Below are 18,326 nucleotides of genomic sequence, written 5' to 3'. Positions count from 1 at the left end.
AAGACTTCAGCACCGGACAGTCTTTCAGCTTTGCATGTGAAAAACGTTTTTGTCATTCCCTTGTGGTCACTTGCATTAGGAACAGCTATTCTGTTAAAAATTCCTTGGCAAAATTAAATAAAAAAAATACATTTATGTCGAATGTGCTGTTTGCCATATTGAGAGAGGAAAAACAGAACTTCATTATAAAGTAATGCTGAAGTCATGAAAATCGACTATTTTCCACAAACATATTGGTCAACCCCAAGACCCACCCCCCCCCCCCCCCCCCCCCCCCCACATAATTTTTTTTCTAAAGCCGTGCCTGCGTGCAGAACAGACTACCACACAGCCTGTTTTGCGCATTCCTCTTCATCGTGTTTGGCACAAGCGCACAGCGCGCAGTTCACCTTGCCCCCCGTCAGTTATATGCAGAAACCTCCATCTTAAGTCATTTATTCTTCTATTGGCACTTAACATTGATTTTTCTTTCAATAGGCATTATGTTTTTCTTGATGATCTACCTCGAAACAAATTGATTTTCCTTTTAGAACGAATGAACATGATTTTAAAATTTGCTAGAGAGAATAATTGACAAGGTTGACATTTTTACAGAAAGCTATTACTGCAGACAGCTGAGACCTATGCTTATCTGGGCAGATTTTACAAGATATGTTACTGTATGATCGAATATTGTCGTATCTCCTCCTTGTGCCCTTCAAGCGTGCGTTGACTATAAAAGGTTAATCATTTTTCTTTCAAATCATTCTGGATTTGTTTTTGTAGCCTTGGCTCGGTGACTTGAAAAACTTTTGGAGTCGCACAAGGGTCAGCATGTCGCGTTTTTGCATGTGTCCACGACGCAGCGAGTGGTGAACAGGTCCCAATGAGTCCAGTGAACCTGAGTACGCATGGCTCCTTACACAAGGCAACAGGCACGGACGAAAGGGAAAATGGAAATATTTTGCTGTCGGAGGAGGAGGACTACACCAACCAGGGATGCCCGTGGATGCTCCTTTAACGCAGCTAAACGCATAGTCGTCTTATCTAACACGTCCTCTCCTTCGACAACGGCGGGACCCTGAAGTCTCCGGGACAGCCGAGCATGATCTCAGCTGGCACTGGATGTGATGTCTGTGCCAGTGTCAGCTCTCCATAACACGCCCAGGAAGGCTGCAAGCCCCGCACCGCTCCGCGCCAGGCTATGGGGAGCCTGGAGAGAGGAAGTTCAGTAAAGGCAGAAGAACGGGGTTTTCCCGGGGCGGTTAAATCGCTATAACTTGAAAGCTTTCGAGCGCCTCTGTGGCACTAGAGATAGCGGAGCGGCATTTTTGGTGCAGCGACCCGCTTGCATTTCCATTCTGATGAGCTTTTGCACAACGCGCGCCTGGTTGGATTTAAGCTGCAGTCTACTTCTTCAATTCAACTGCATTGCCACAGCTGTGAGTGAATGAATCTATCATGAAACGAGGCGATGATGGACTCCTCTTTTCTGAATAAACCAGGACAATCTCGTGGAACAAAATCGGACTTGGCATATCCACAAGTGGGGCTTTTCCGCCTCTGCCTCGGCTACAGATAATCCCACTTCACAACTACAATGAGACAACGTGAAGACAGGATACTAACTAAAGGATATTTTCTCTTGTAAATAGAAGTCACCCACACACACCACCATGAGGGCACTGAGTTGGCAGTGACTTCCAGAGTGAACCTGCGGGCGGGGAAGTGACTGCGCGCCGCCTCCGATGCGGAGCTTGTCGCTGTCCGACGCGCGGGTGGTGCTGAAATCTGGATGATGCCTAGCCCGCGCCTGCAAGGCTGCCGCTCGCTGCACCTCAACGAAGACAACGGCCGCTTCGCGCTGCTCGCCCTGCTCATCATCCTCTACCTGCTGTGCGGCGCGGCGGTCTTCTCCGCCATAGAGGGGCCGTCGGAGCTGCGGGCTCACGGCCGCTGGAACGGGACGCTCCTCAACTTCAGCGAGACCTTCAACATCAGCCTGCAGGAGCTCAACTCCTTCCTGCGGGAGTACGAAGCTGCCATCGCCGCCGGGATCCGGGCCGACGCGCTGAGGCCGCGATGGGATTTTACTGGCGCTTTTTATTTTGTTGGAACTGTGGTGTCGACTATAGGTGGGTGATCTGATCTGTGCAGTGTGACAGACAGGGCTGAACGTGCCCAAATAAGATCCAGGGATTTCCGCTGACCTTTGCGTCCCTGACATAGGTCTTTGGATGCAGGCAAGGTGTCCTCTAAATACTTCTTGAAACATTTACGTGTAAAACTGTTTACCACATACAATATATCCAAAACAGACTTTAAAGATAGAAGAATATGAATCAAATGTAGAAAACAATAAGTCAAGTATGAGAGCATTTTAGAGGACGTGGAGGAATCTCCTGGTCTGATAAAGCCACGTTTAGGAAAAATACATTGGAGAATGTTGCCATACCTTCCAGTAAAAGGTGAATATAGCTCACTATGTGAAAGCATCGCTCTTGTCGCTACCATGAGTCATTACTGATGGTGCAAAAGGGACAAAGCACCCTCCCTATTAGGCTGCTCTGTTTCCACTGGCTTACATACAGAATAGCAGATTAGCCTTTCTCCCAGTCATGTGTTACATTCTGGCTGTGTGGGCGAGTTTGGCATGAAGGGGGGGGGGGGGGGGGTGGCATCTGATTTCCCTGCCTTTTGTGAACAGCACACTCAATGCTGGGTATAGGACAGCACCCATGGGTGCAGCCATTACCACATTCTCATTCAAACCAAGAAGAATGTCAATGAGAAGCCCCTTCTGCTGCTCCTCATTTAACATTTACTTGTGCGATAGGTCAGAAAAGAGCAAGAGTCCCTCTCAGTGTGGCCTCAGGGCCAGCAGTGACGCGCTGCATGGCTGATGATGGCACAGACCTGGCCTGCTCCTGCAACCCACCCTCACTAAGAGGGACTCACCATGATGGACAGTTGAAGGCCATCTGCAGCACGTGAGTGAGTGAGTGAGTGAATGAGTGAGCGGGCGAACAAGCAAGATGCAGGTAATAACTCTATGCCTGACCTTGTCCACACACTGTAGCGCCCCCTAGCACTGCTTAATAATTGAAAACGGTGGTGAAGGGAACGATAAGGAAAAATAATGGCTGCACACAAATCCTGAGGGAGGATTGGAATCGCAGGGGCAGGAGATCTGTCAGAATCTGGACTTTATTTATGTCTTGAGAGATTCATTGGATCTGTCTCTTCTCTACCTCTCTCTCTCTCTCACACGCACACACACACGCACGCACGCACGTACGCACGCACGCACACACACACACACACACACACACACACACACACACACACACGCACGCACGCACACACACACACAGACAAACACCAATACACAAATGCACAGCAATTGCTCTTGGGAAGCCCATGTGCTGAGTCAACCCCGCCACAGATCACAGCAGTAGTGTGTGTGTGTGTGTGTGTGTGTGTGTGTGTGTGTGTGTGTGTGCGTGTGTGCATGCGTGCGTGCGTGCGTGCGTGCGTGTGCGTGTGTGTGTGTGTGTGTGGGGGGGGGGGGGGGTATGGGGGGGTATGCATGTGCGTGGGAGGTTGACATCCTTTGAATTGCGGTCTGCACATCACGAGGCGGCACATTAGCCATTCCCACAATCCCAACAAAGAGATAAGATGTCAACTGACTCAGCAGTAAAGCGCCAAGAGACGCTGAAATGTGTTTCCACGGCGATTGTCTTTTCCCGGACTTACATGGATTTCTGTCTGGATTTCCATCCATAACGAGTGCTTTGATCTCAGTGTGCTGCCCCCTGCAGGGCGTGTGTGTGCTAGTTTTTCCAGCGTGGTTGTGAGAGCGGCTGATATGGAAGGGATTGTGGGGCCTCCCCACACATCTCTTTATCAGAGAGGCATGTCCCCCTGTTGCTCCTCCAAAACCCAGCCCTGACTTTGCTGCGTGGTGGAGACTGGATATCATTAGTGACACTTAATTCCCTCCTTACTTCATTTCATCTAACGTTGATTTATTTATTTATTATGTGATGGGCTTCTAGAATATTGCATTGCAGAATGAAAGGGAAGCCGCTGCTATTAGTCGAGACAGTTTGACAGTCAGCGACTTGGGCCAGGTCCATGAGCCTAGAGGAGGAGGCTGCCGTGGCACTCAATTTGATTCACAATTTGCAGGCAAACACATTCAATAATGAAATCACACCTATAACACGTATCATTAACTTTGTCTAAAACAAGTGCAATTAGATCTGTCCCCTTTCCAATATTTCTCTATGATCCGATGTGTATTAGGATATTATATTTTGTTGTGGTGTCCGGTTTTGTAATGATGGGACTAGCAAGACGACAGGTTGTCGTCTGGCCCGACATATTCAGAAGCAGCCGCTTCGTTGGTGTTGTGCTGCTCGTTAAGGAGGACACTTGTGTCAGCTTAACAAATAGAATCTCTATTAATATGTCTGTCATTTAACCAACAGGGCAGACTGATAGCTGACTACAGCCAATTAGGACAACTCTCTCTGGCCATTCGTGGGCCAGAGAGAGTTGAGGGGGGGGGGGGGTAGTTAGGGCTCATTGTAAGTTGCTGTAGTGACTTTGGATGAATATTGTGCAAATATTGAAATACTAGTAAACAGAAGGCATTGTAAAAGTACTTGGTGAGATTCAGTGAGTTGTGCCAGTCAAGGCATAATGTTGAGTCGTTCTCCATGCAACATTCAGCAGCTGGTTTGGACTGTGTCGTAGGCTATTTCTTGCTGCGACTAAACTCCTGTCTGACTGCTTTCGCCCAGCAGGCACAGCCGCCTGCTCCTTCACATCCACATCCACCCATTCAGAGTGAGGCAGAGCAGGGAAACAACATGACAGTTTAACAGTAGAGTCCACAACACTTTAGATCTGGCCTGGCTTAACCTCAGTAGCCCAAAACCTGCAGAAAGAGGAAAGCTATCGGAGGTGTGTGTGTGTGTGTGTGTGTGTGTGTGTGTGTGTGTGTGTGTGTGTGTGTGTGTGTGTGCACACACGCGTGCGTGCCCGCATGCATGCATGCGCGCCCGCGTACATGTGTGGGCGCGTGCGTGTGCGTGCGTGTGAGTGTGTGTGTGTGTGTGTGTGTGTGTGCGTGTGCGTGTGAGTGTGTGTGTATGTGGGGTGGGTTCAAAAGAATATCAAATCAACAGCGCTGGTGCAGCTACTGTAGATGACAGGGCCTCCTCCCCCAGGACTGGGCCGAGTGTTGCCTCTCCCACCACAAACCACCTGTTCCGATCTCTGCTGCTCGTTAGCATTCCAGCTTGAATCTGAGTCATATTTAGCTGTGCTGTGGTTTTATGTTGAATAAGCGAGGTTTCAGTGAGTCTTTTTGAAGTGTCCTTGAGCAAGGCACTTGACCTCGAGCTGCTGCACTGGAGCTGCTCAGTTGCCAACTGTAAACGGCAGATCTGAGCATGTGTAACTTCTGCATCATCCCTCCAAGTTTAATTAAAAAAAAAATCAGACCAGCGATGTTGCAGTTATGACCTTTCAAATTTGTCAAGTTTGACCTTTAATTACAGCGGCCTCATCAAGCCAATCAGGGCACATTTTCAAACGGCCGAACGCAGTGCCAAATGCATTATCCCTCCAAATTGAATCAAAATTGAAATGTTGCCTGTAATTGGTCCATCTATCAGTGTAACGAACACGATGCCAAACGGCATCATCCCTCCAACTTTACTCAAAAAAGTGATGTGTCAGAGATCATGACTTTTGAGTTAAAAATGAACTCACTCAAACCTAACAGCTGGCTCCAAAAAACCGACCAATCAGTGTCAATTTTACCTTCTGAAGCTCAGTGCGAAAAAGCCTTACTTACTTTACTTACTTACTTAGGCCTTAGTATTCCCTGAGGAACATATAGGCCATCGACGAAAGCTCTCCATCCACTCCGGTCCTGTGCCCTTTCGGTCAACCTGTTGCCATGACAGCCCCTCATCAGCCTTCATCTCCTGTTCTGTGCTTCCTCTCCAGGTTGTTCTTGGTCTCCCTCTGTTTCTTTTTCCCTGTGGGTTCCATGTTAGTGCCTGTTTAGTGATTGATTTATTGCATCTTCTCAGTGTGTGGCCTATCCAGCTCCACTTGCTTCTCCCGATTTGTAGCTCCACTGGTTCTTGTGTGGTGAGTTCCCACAGGTTGGCATTGGTGATGGTGTCTGGCCAGTAGACTCCCAGGACGCAAAAAAGCGAAAAAGCCTCACGCCTCCAAATTGACTCAAAGTCAGATGAGAGGTGTCACTGCAGATGTCATGTTTGACAGACAGACAGACAGCCCCATTACCCCAATCCATAACAAAAATGGCTGACGCATTCGAATATGGAAAGTGAGCAACTCGCGGTCCACATATCGCTAATGAGCACGGGAGCTAACCGAATCCCAACACTGCATTTTAATTAGCACTTGAGCCGACATTTTGTGCGTGTGTTATCCTTGTTTTCTCGCCCTATTGAAAAAGTGCTGATACCGGCACAGGAGCCTCGTTGAACGGCACTTGAGACGAGTCTGAGTGGCACTATTACGCGCCTGTCTGACCAGGACCCCCGAGGTGGAACTGAGCAAATTTGCTCTCTGCACTGAAGTGCGCCATGATGTAACTCAGGTGTCTGACTCAGGTGTCTGACTAAAGGGGCACCGGACGTCAGCGATCAGCTCACATGGCGCAGCATGTGCTCGTCAGTCAAGTGTTCTGAAACGTTATCGGGCCCACAGCGCAGCCCGTGCGGAAGGCGGCATTTCCTCTTTGATGTCTGTGTTTTTTTTTTATATTTAGCTGCACCGCTCGCGTCGGATCAGAACCATCTGTGTTGTCGACTGTTGGTGTATAGTTATGGATGCGCCCGGGGGAGGTGGGCGGGAAATATTTGCAGTGTGTGAAAGGCAGATTCAGTAGGTTGCGAGAACCTTGTTATTTTCCCTCCATCTCCGGCACGGCAGCACCACCGTCTCTCCTGGGCCTCTCCTCCTGCCTCCTCCTGTCAGTGGAGCTCCTAGTGGTGATTTGTTGTCTCTCCAGCTGTGTTGTGTCACCTCGTTTCCCCGAGATCTCTCTGAAGTCATTCCAACATGCGGTCTAACTGATTTGCCCTTCTGTCCACGCCTATTATCGTCATCGCTAACACTTTGATTCCACATACATTAATGCGTGTTTTGTGTGAGACTGCCTTGCAATTATAGTTCAGAATAGAGCCCGCAACATATTGCAGACTCCTGTCTCCGCTCATCTCCGCCCCTTCCCCCCCTCCCAGGCCTTCTCTTCAGATCTCCTGGGTTGCTCAGTGAAATCACAGACTCAGAGGAAATGTCAGTGTTAAAATGGAAGACAGAGGGGCTCTCCGCTTCTATCTATTCTAAAGGCACTGGGGGTCTCTCTGGATTCGATTGTGCGCTGTGGCTGAGTGAAGCCGGGCGCAGAAATTGTCCCCCCCCCCCAGTGGAGAAGAAGGGGCGATGAATCGCAGCGGCACTGATGTGCAGAAAGTCTGCGCCTCCTCTGTCTAAATGAGGAGAGCAGTCAGTGTTGCATAACATCATCTTATTTCTGACAGAATGAAATATTGAAAGCTACCGGTTTTTGGTTCGGGGGGGGGAGGGGTGGGGGGGGGATGTTGACTAACCTTGCAAGGTTAGCAATTTGCGCGAGATCATGTGATCACCACAAAGCCATCTTGCCACGCTCCAATCGGCGGGTTTGAATCCGAACCACCAGTGGGTCGCACCAAAGATATTATATGACTATAGATGGGTCACCGCAGGCTCCGCCTATTCTAACAATGGTAGCAGCAAGTCTCCTAAATGGGCGTGGTCAACCATTGACTCAAACCTGCGGAAAGTCTCCTAAGTGGGCGTGTAGGTATCAGTTGTGCAGGTATCAGTTGCTCTATTTTTCTTTTTGAATTTGAATGGGGGTAAGGGGTGTCCAATCTTGGTAGTTTATTGACACCGTGGAAAACCATGGGCAAAACCCACGTGACAAAATGACAGGAAGTGAGTTGAAGTTGGGCCGTCTTGCTTGAGTCCCATCGTCTTTGGTCGCACCAATCAGCGTCCTATGAGGCAGCTACGGGCGGGCTTTAGAGTGACGCCAGCGAGAACGAGCCCCTGATAGACGTGATGGACAGATGGTTCATCCAATCACCTGCCAGGTATTTTTCAAAAGTGCCTGCCCTTTGAAACGGTTTCCGAGCGACTCGTTCCCATATGGTTATGTGAAAGCAAACCATCTGGTTAGGCAGGGATTACAGTAATAATGTGTTAAAAAAATAATACAACTGCTCTAACAAGCAACCGTTTCAGTGTGAGCAGATATGCGTCTTTAGAAATAATATAAATCAGAAACTTAACTTTATTCTGATCTAAGATACCGATTTCTCTGGCCACTGCAAGTGAAAATGACTGATATTCCTATAAATAATGAAACATGCAGCTTGATTCTGATACAGTGGATACAAACTCTCATGTCTGAGCATTCATTCATTCATTCATGGATGTTTATTTCCATTTGATCAAATAATTGCACAAATGAATTTGATGAATAGAGTCATTGTAAATCAATTCATCATTTGGCAAACATTCAGTTAACCAACTGATCAAACAAAGAAGCAATCAAAGAGACAGTTTAATGGCAGAGAGTTTCACTCTATACCACTGTCAAGAGGCCTACGGGCAAGTCTTGACAACCAGTAAATCCCATAAAATGACCAAACTAAACAAACAGCTGAATAAAAATGCTCTATCGCTCCATCGTTCTGCCCCTTCAGATCGGCTGCTGGTGTGGGAGGTGGGAGGTGGAAGTAGGTGTGTGTAGAGTAAACCCTCTATAAATCCCCATCTTAGCTGCTGTCCAGGGCCGGCTGCACGTGCTCAGAGTCTACAACTCCACGCTCCGACAGAGAGGGTCATCAATCTGCTGGCTGAGGCACGCACCCCACTTAGCCTACGCACTGTAACTCACATGCCCATCATCACAGTCAAGAGATATCAAGATCATTCTAGAGGACACAGCAGATTTGCTCCCTCCGCCTCCAGCTGATTAGCGATTCACTGACTCTGCTCTCCGCCCGGGAGATGATCAACGCTGCTCTTTGTACTCAGCGTCTGTCTTCTCCCCATGATGATCAACTCTGTTCTTTGTACTCAGCGTCTCCCCCGTGACCTGCTTTCTCATCATGGCAGCCATCTTAGATTGCATTTGACTGTTTTGCATATTGACCAAAACTGTTACCAGCCCAACGTTGCCAGCGACAACGTTGGGCTGGTATTCCCTTTCACATTGTGAGTGTGTGTGTGTGTGTGTGTGTGTGTGGGGAGCGTACCTATGTCCCCGGGTTCTATGTTCCCCGGGTTCTATGTTCCCCGCTCCTGCTAAAAAGGGTTCTATGTTCCCCGGGTCCTATGTTCCCCGCTCCCGAAAAAGGGTCCTATGTTCCCCCGGGTCCTATGTTCCCCGCTCATATGCGTAAAGTCGGAGAGTGCAAACCGCAATATCTCGAGGTTGTGAGACTTCATTGACAGACTGCATGAGGGAAAGCTCGAGCTCAGATATATGCACACATTCGAGTCCGACAGTAAAAATAAATTATAAGTTGGTCCTCACCAACTTATCATTTATTTTTTTACTGTCGGATGATGTATTTCCCAATGTTTTTTTATATTATATATTTTTTATTTCATTAATAGAGCATGTGGACTTATAGGCAACGAAAACAAATCAGAGAAATCACCTCCACCGACAGCTAATAGGTGGTGGCCAGCAGTTTCTCACCAGTTCTTACTTAGACTACTTTGAATACCAAAATATAATAGCTACATATCAAGCGAAATTAAACAATTTATTTGAATGGCTTTACAGAACGTGTGCATGTCTGTGGGTTATATAGGCAGAGGCGATTTGTGCTGCGTGAATATTGCAAATATTGATCTCTCTCTCTCTCTCTCTCTCTCTGAAAAATGTAATATTATGGATAGCATGTTGCTGCTCCTGCTGCTGAATGTGTGCATACTTTCTCTTCGTTCTCTCTCTTTCTCTTCGTTCTCTCTCTTTCTAAAAAAAAAAAAAAAAACTAACCCAAACTTGTACCACTAACCTAAACTTGTACCACTGTTCCTTCAGAAGTTGTAGTTATCATAGACTGTGCTCCATAGTACTGTAGATTGCTCTATTGCTGACAAAAATGTGTTATTGTAAGTCGCTTTGGATAAAAGCGTCTGCCAAATGACGTAATGTCTGTCAATGAAGTCTCACAACGTCGAGATATTGCGGTTTGCACTCACCGACTTTACGCATACGAGCGGGGAACATAGGACCCTTTTTCGGGAGCGGGGAACATAGGACCCGGGGAACATAGAACCCTTTTTAGCAGGAGCGGGGAACATAGAACCCGGGGAACATAGAACCCGGGGAACATAAGCATGACCCCTGTGTGTGTGTGTGTGTATGTGTGTGTGTGTGTGTGTCTTCATGGCAAAATGTGGTCCTGGAGACACCTATTGTAACGGGAACTAGAACAGAAGTGGTTTGGAGCATTTTGCCTGTCTGTCTGTCTGTCTGTCTGTCTATCTGTCTGTCTGTGTGTCTGTCTGTGTGTCTGTCTGTCTCTGTCTGTCTGTCTCTGTCTGTCTGTCTGTCTGTCTGTCTGTCTGCGTGTCTGTCTGTCTGTCTGTCTCTGTCTGTCTGTCTGTCTGTCTGTCTGTCTGTCTGTCTGTCTGTCTCTGTCTGTCTGTGGACAGATTTTGCTCGCACGATAACGTAAGGTGACCAGATTTCTCAAATGAAAATCGGGCCCCCCCCCCCACCACACACACACACACGCACACACGCACACACACACACACACACACACACACACACACACACACACACACACACACACACACACACACACACACACACACACACACACACGCAGCATTGGACAATACAACTACCTTTGACCTTTGACCTTTGACCTTTGGCCTGGCCTTCCGAACCTACAGCAGCGGATGTTTTATGAATAGCCTCAGATCTCAAAAACTATCTTCGGTGGAGTCCTAAGTGCTTCTTCAATGTTCTCCTGGAAGAGCAGGAAGCAGCAAAACATGTAAACACTTGTTGGATGAGTGGATCAAAACATTGACTCATAGAATCCGTTCTCATTCAGATATATTGAGGTGAGAGCGGTCAGGGGTCCCCTTTGAAATTGACCATATATGCCGGTTTTTCAAAATTCATTATTTAGCCCCCTTCCCGACAAGGTAGCATGGCATTGTTGGTCCCAATGGATGCTGTAGGTCTTACAGTCACACCCTGTAAGTATCTTCACTCTAGATTTAAGAATGAGCCTGCTAGAGCTAGAGTCATATCGGCCGCAGATGCCAGTAGAAAATCGGGGACATTTTCAGGGACAGCTCCAGCCGGGGACAGGTCACCAAAAACAGGGACTGTCCCCGAAAATCGGGGACGTCTGGTCACCTTAGTCAAAATGCAAGATCCTGTCACAAAACTTTACAGGTGTGTTGTTGACATCAAAATGCCCTCCACATTGCCCCCCACCCCCCCCCCACCCCCCCACCCCCTGCCACTTTACGCCCCTGGCCCACATTGCTGCTGCTGTGCTCCCATCACAAGGTGGTCTCTAGTATTTATTTGGTTTCTTATTCCTTTTGAGTTAAAAGTAATTTGTGTGAAACTTTATTTGGCTGGCAATAGACACACAATCACTCACTTGTGTTAGAAAAGTGTTATTGCGAAATAGCTACAGTAGCAACTCATCTGCACAGATAGAACGTTTATCAGCATCCTGGGTCATGTGAGTGAGTAGGAGGTAGCAGTGGTAATAAGCGAACATCACGTTTGCTAGCTTGTTTCAGCGCTCTTCCATCTTTCTCTCTGTGTGAATGAGGGGCTGCTTGTGGGGGGAGAGCAGGGGGGGGGGGCTGGAGTTAGACACTGTGTCACTGTATCTCGGAAGTAGCTAAAGGCAAATATCACGCTGGATATAACTGAACGTGAAATTGTTTCAGCAAATTGAATGGGCGAATATTAGATGAATTAATGTCTCCTGTCCGTTCAGCCTCAGTGAGAATGTTGCGGATGGGACAGATATGTAATAGCACTTCAGCTTGTGAGAGATGATTTAATAGTAATAGGCGACTGAAACGATGAGAGAATTCAATAATTACCTTACACGTCAAACGCCGAACGATCCATCCGTTAGATTAACAAAATACAAATGAGCTGAGAAAATGTAGGAAACAATGGGATAACTAGAAGGGCACTTGAGGGTGGAAACCTCAAGTTTCCCTTCACCCTGCAGCTTGAGGTCCTGGGCCAAACAGATGCATATCGCTGTTGTTATGTGAAAACCTCTTAACTCCATTGGGATTTTCACTTCAACTTAAGGATGTGCTCCTTTAGGAGTTGAGGACATTCTGCTCTTTCAAAACTCCCTTTGAAGAACTCAAAAAAATGCATTATTCAAGCAAACAAGGTTGCTTTTCTTAGTTGACAGAAAGTTGACATTTTGCAGATATGTGGCTTTCAGCCAACAGCAATTATATGGGACACTTATCTGGTATCAAGAGAAAGAACAGACAATTCGAAACACTACGGCTTGACTTGGAGCAAATGGATAAGAATACAAACCATGCCAGGCGTACAGGTTGAATTTATACTTATACTTTGTTCAAACTTGAGGAAACGTTATGAAAGACGTTATTTTTTAATTTTTCTAAAGCTTTCTCCAGCAAATGGCAGTTTATTTATTCTAAGCACCGCATAGATCCAGAAAGTAACTCCCCCTCACAGTCAGCCTCTTTGCCCCTAGTGGCCGTTAGGAGGCATGGCACCCATGATGCCGAGGATCACGGCTTGCTCTGTAGTATTGAACCGTGTCCTTGCTTCAGTAATGCTCTGTCGCACACTCATAGAACATATACACTGCCCCCTGGGAGCTGCCCAATGAATTCTTTTGTCGGCTAACTGTGCAGCTCCACTGGAGTGGTTGGAGCGTGGCTGCATTGCTCAAACACATTTCTACCATAATAGTTGACCTTTTTTTCAGCCGGCTCAAGGATCCAAACGCTACCTCCATTGTTGGCCCACCTGTGGCAAAGAGTCAGGGATTGTGTAGAGTCTTCTTAGACGAGAGAGAGAAAGAGAGCTCCTGGCGACTCTGTCACTTAATCGACTGTAATTGTGAACGACAAAGCAGTGTTTCCTTGCCTTTCCTCTGAGGCTCTGAGATCCAAGATCATTATTGTAGCTGTCAGTGAAATGCGTGCCCGAACTCAAGTCTTACATTTCACGGACTTCTGCTTTCGCATCACGTGAATCAGGTGAATTCACAATCCCTTTCATTCTTGCTTAATTGTTGTTATTGAGTCTATTTCTACAACAATAAACACGATTTCAGACGGCAGCCCGTCTTTATTGTCACACGAACACACTACAACACATGCATGTGGCCACTACACACACTCATGCTGACAGTGGCCGGTGAAATATGTCCTCTGCATTTGACCCATCCAGGCTTGTCCTTTCCTCCAGGGGGCAGGCCAGGAGCAGTGGTCGCTATTTCTTTCCAGCGCCCGGGGACCTTCATTGGACCATCATTGGACCAACTTCAGATGTTGTCGTCACTGGTCGGATGACGATCTTCTGCATGTTTTTAGTGGGGGGTTATGTACGGAGGAACCCCCTGGGGGGTACGGGGAGAACATGCAAACTCCACACAGAAAGGCCCTTTCGACGAGATAGCCCACCTGGGCAGTAGGCACTGAAGATATGGGGGGGTCACAACTCCAGCGCCCACGGCGTCCCAGGTGGGAATCGAACCCAGGACCTTCGAGCTGTGAGGCGACAGCGCTTACCACTGCACCACCGTACCCCACACCGTACAATAGCACTTATGGCTGTGTTTACTCTACTAACGCTAACGTTGGCGGCGCTCGTCGCTTCGGGAGTCGCCATACTGTTTTGCCAGCGGCGTCCCTGATTGGCCGGTTACATGAGGCAGGTCCTTGATTGGCTCACGCTCTGTTGTATAATTTCTGGAAATCGCTGCGGGCGGGCTGGAAGTCAGACTTATCCGCAGAAGAGACGATCAGGATTGGTTTAGCAGGCTTAGCTTTCACATCATGAACAATCACTAAATCGAATGTCTGCTGAATCTCAAGCGCTGTGTATTTACTATTTAATGCAGTGTTATTATGATAAATCAGTACCAGCCATCATATCTGTATGTGTCATTCTGATCTAAGTGCCATCTCAGTGTTTCAAAAGCTCCTCCTGGACAGATGTGTTTACTTTAGGGACTAATAGAAGATGACATGATGGAGCTAAGCTTGTATTCAAACATTGACTGAGTGCATACAGTCATGAGAAGCACCAAGGACACGGCCTTGAGATGCATGATAGAGGACCTATGAATCTGATGATATAACGGTTTCTCCATGTCACATGAAAAGACAAATCTCGGTTACTGTTTGTTATTAGACAATGAAGCCACATCGATCTGATTTTTAATCTTGTTTGATCCAAGCCATGACCTTAGCTTTCTGTGCCTGCTGCATTATACTAGGCTCTCTATGCATGTTTGAATCTTTTAGACTATGTGGCTTTTAAAACGTTGCGAAGATGAAAAATAGATAGGAAAAATGAAGAATATATCAAATAAATGCTGGGATAGATCCGAAGGCAATGCAGCATATTTTCTTGACAATAGATCAATACAGACTATGGTGCAGTCATCAATCCTCCTACATATTTTTGCTGAATTAAACACCAAGATGCAATTGAAAACACTGGACTGATTCAGTTTTGGAGGAGCCCAAGAAAAAATAAATATATAAATAAATAAATAAATAAATAAATAAATAGATAGATAGATAGATAGATAGATAGATAGATAGATAGATAGATAGATAGATAGATAGATAGATAGATAGATAGATATAGATAGATATAGATAGATAGATAGATAGATAGATAGATAGATAGATAGATAGATAGATAGATAGATAGATAGATAGATAAATAAATAAATGAGAAAAGGCATTTTAGGTGTTGTGTTGTGGTGTGTTGAACTGTTTTGGGTTGGCAGCTATAGGGGGCGGCTGTGGCTCAGGAGGTAGAGCGCGTCGTCGTCCACCGACCAGCTCGATCGGTGGCTCGATCCACGGCTCCTCCAGTCCACATGTCGAAGTGTCCTTGGGCTTGGGCAAGACACTGAACCTCGAATTGCAACAGGTGCATGTAGGCACATTGTAAAGCGCCTTGGAAAAAAGCGCTATATAAATGCAGTCCATTTACCATTGACCATTCTATAGCCTAACCTGTGCATGTGTTGCTAAGCATCCGAGATTTATGCAAGTCTAACAGTCAACAATGAGAGAGGCCGATACACGTACGACTGACTCGTTATTCTCTAATGCTAATGTATGTCTTGAATCGACCTGTTTGAATGATTGTTATATCTCATCATGTCCCATTATGATCTCCTCTGTGTCCATTATTTGTAATTACCGCACAGCCAAGTGTGTAGCGCACAATAACACTGATTATCTATGCTCTGACATGCAGAACAGATAGCATTAACATGCAGTCTGTATTGTGTGTGTGTGTGGGCGAACTCAGCTGTGTGTGAAACTCAAAGCCACAGCGGTGCCTCGGGGTGAAATAGAATAGAAATATTTATTTTATGTGTAGGCCTTGGTTTTTTTCATCATCTGCAGTAACTAGACACTATGTTAATTTGTGCATGCAGTTAGGTACGCAAACAGTTGGTAATGCAGCTGCACGTCAGAGCGGTACGCTTCCAGGGGAGCTCACCTCACAGTATGCAATAAGGCCAATTAAAACAGGGCACAGCTATACTCTTCAGAGTGTTGTACTAGTTTATCGACACAAATAAGACAAGGATAGGGTCATATAGCAAAACCTAGCCTAACACACAAATATATGAGCGTCAAATCAAAAACACAGCATGCATGCAGGCGGCCTACAAGGAATACCCGCCATCTTTGAAAAGTTTGATATTGCACGGCCACACTTCGATGGTGATGGCAAGAATACAGTAGCATGCGTGCCAGTATCGTTATTAAAGTGAATTGGTGATGAATCACACTCGTGCATGAATCATACATCAATAATAGCCTGATTTTACGCATTGTCCATGATTATGAAGATAGAGAAATAAAAATGAATGGCTATTATATAATATAGCCCCCCCACCCCAGCTCCCCATCCCCCACCCCCAACATTTCACAAATCACATTTTCAGGGGGAGCTCATGTCTCTGGCTTCCCTGTAATTCGCCGCCCCCCCTGCGTCAGAGTGAATTTTGAAACTCTGTGCTGTAACTCTCAGCGTATACTGGCAGCACAGTCTGTTCATTGTCTGTCTGAATATGCCTATTATTATCCAGTGTGCCAGTAACGCTGTCAGCTCCTCAGCAGATGGCAGCGCGGGTGATGATGTCTGAGGACTGGCCATCTCACTGCTTCCTGAAGCCCTCTGTCCTCTCAGCAGACCCCTGCCACGCCTCCCCGTGACTCATTATTTCCTCTTCGTCATCAGTGAAATGCATGGTGCATGGTGCAGCATGGTGCTTTCTGCTGCCGCCGCTCGTACCAGGTCAATCTAAGATCATTCCCACTCCTGGGACTTGGCTGGGAGATTGGTTCTAAAGCAGCATGTTAATTGTAGATATGGGAAGGCAATAGGAGTTTGTAGGGGTTTGATTTGTGCGTGCAGAGTAGCTACTCTCACCTTAGCGACTGGCTGATAATGATGAATGCATGTTTCCATAACCTCAGGCTGAGATTTGCAATGTTATCCAGGCCAGAGGCTTGACCTTCTGGATCTATTGACCTTCTGGATCTATTTTTGGGCTCCAAATGGATCAATATGCTATTTTCAGCATGAAGAGTTCTTGTTGTCGAGCAGGTGACAGGTGCGCTTTTTGACTGAGGTCCCACACTCTCAAAAGGTGCTGCATAAGGCTATCCACAGCACATATTAACTGGCTCATTTCACCCTCATTCTCTTTTGCTCCATTTAATCATCTCATCATATATGAATTGTACGCCACCTATTTGCCATTTGCGTCGTTCACAAATGTTTCCATTTGGAATTTATTTGCATGAGCTGGGACATGTTCGCTTTTTGAAGCATTTCTCCACGTGTGGAAAATATATTATTTTGTCGCTATATAACTCCATTGTGATTGGATCTTGATATGCCCAAGGGGGAATATCTATTGCCTTGATGTTTTCATACCAAGCCGTACTATGGAACAGCACAATTCAATATATCTCGCCAGAGGAAATATCACTCCTTCAACTGAAGAGAATTGGAAATGTGTCCTTTAATAGCTGCTATTAACCCCTTCATGTCTTTGTGCTACACATAGAGGCCATTTACACCTGGCATTAACATGCGTTTTCTGTCATCAGATTGCAATCGGATTGTGCTTGACCACTTGAAATTACAGGTGTAAACGCCCCCCAAGACATATTGAAGACGGATTGCAATCTGATCGGCCAAACCACCTCCGGAGGTGGTCAGGGACGCATTGTGTACACATTGAACACAAGTGTAAATGCAATGTGTCCTCTCAATCTGGATACAGCAACTGTATGCGGATTGAGAGGACACTCATTTCTGTCATCAGATTGCAATCTGATGGCAGAAAACGCATGTTAACGCCAGGTGTAAATGTTCTCATACTGTGAAATACAGGTTCTTCAGTTATTTTACAAACTGGTAGTAAAATGTAATGACTGGTCAGTATTATCGTGGAGTCTCCTATTAGCAACACTCTCTCTGGAATTGTTATTTGTTTAGGTCAGTACTTTAGCAGACTACTTAATGAGCCATAATCATTTCGCATTGACCTGTAACGAGAGCCAAACACTCTAAATTGTGTAACCCTGGCTTGAAATCAACTAATAGTCATAAAAGCTGGGCGCACACTGAAATGACTACAAGCATATGAATTTCCCATTCTCTTGCTCTGATAACCATTAGAGATACTTCTTCTGTACTCGTCTTAAAACTGCCAAATGATAATTAATGGATACTAATGGTGGCGCCATTTCCATTCCTTTCCTTCTGGTTGAATGTAGTGTGTAATTACGTGTGCAACCATCACCAGCCATTTAGAGCGTAACATGATCATTTCAGTGTAGAGTTGAGTTGAGTTAATGAACGAATATTCTCCCACAGCTCTCGTAGAATTGCATTAACGAGCGTACGATTTCCTGCTTTATCGGGTTCTGTGGAATTAAACCACTCATCTTGGCTCGGGCAAGAATGG

General features: G+C 46.3%; 1 protein-coding gene across 1 annotated transcript in view; it reads left to right on the top strand.

Moving 5' to 3' along the window:
- Positions 1-1,774: 1,774 nt before the first annotated feature.
- The window catches only part of kcnk12 (potassium channel, subfamily K, member 12), a gene marked incomplete at both ends in the record, with an annotated part of 21,766 nt that continues 5,214 nt past the window's right edge, over positions 1,775-18,326 (top strand). Inside the window, one exon of the mRNA XM_083657992.1 lies at positions 1,775-2,114. Coding sequence (XP_083514118.1) covers positions 1,775-2,114 — 340 coding nt within the window. The remainder of the gene's footprint in view (positions 2,115-18,326) is intronic.

The sequence above is a fragment of the Poromitra crassiceps genome, assembly GCF_964638095.1.
Source record: "Poromitra crassiceps genome assembly, chromosome: 22".
Classification (NCBI taxonomy): Eukaryota; Metazoa; Chordata; class Actinopteri; order Beryciformes; family Melamphaidae; genus Poromitra; species Poromitra crassiceps.
The sequence above is the reverse complement of the archived record's forward strand: the minus strand, read 5'-3'. Positions and strand labels throughout refer to the sequence as shown.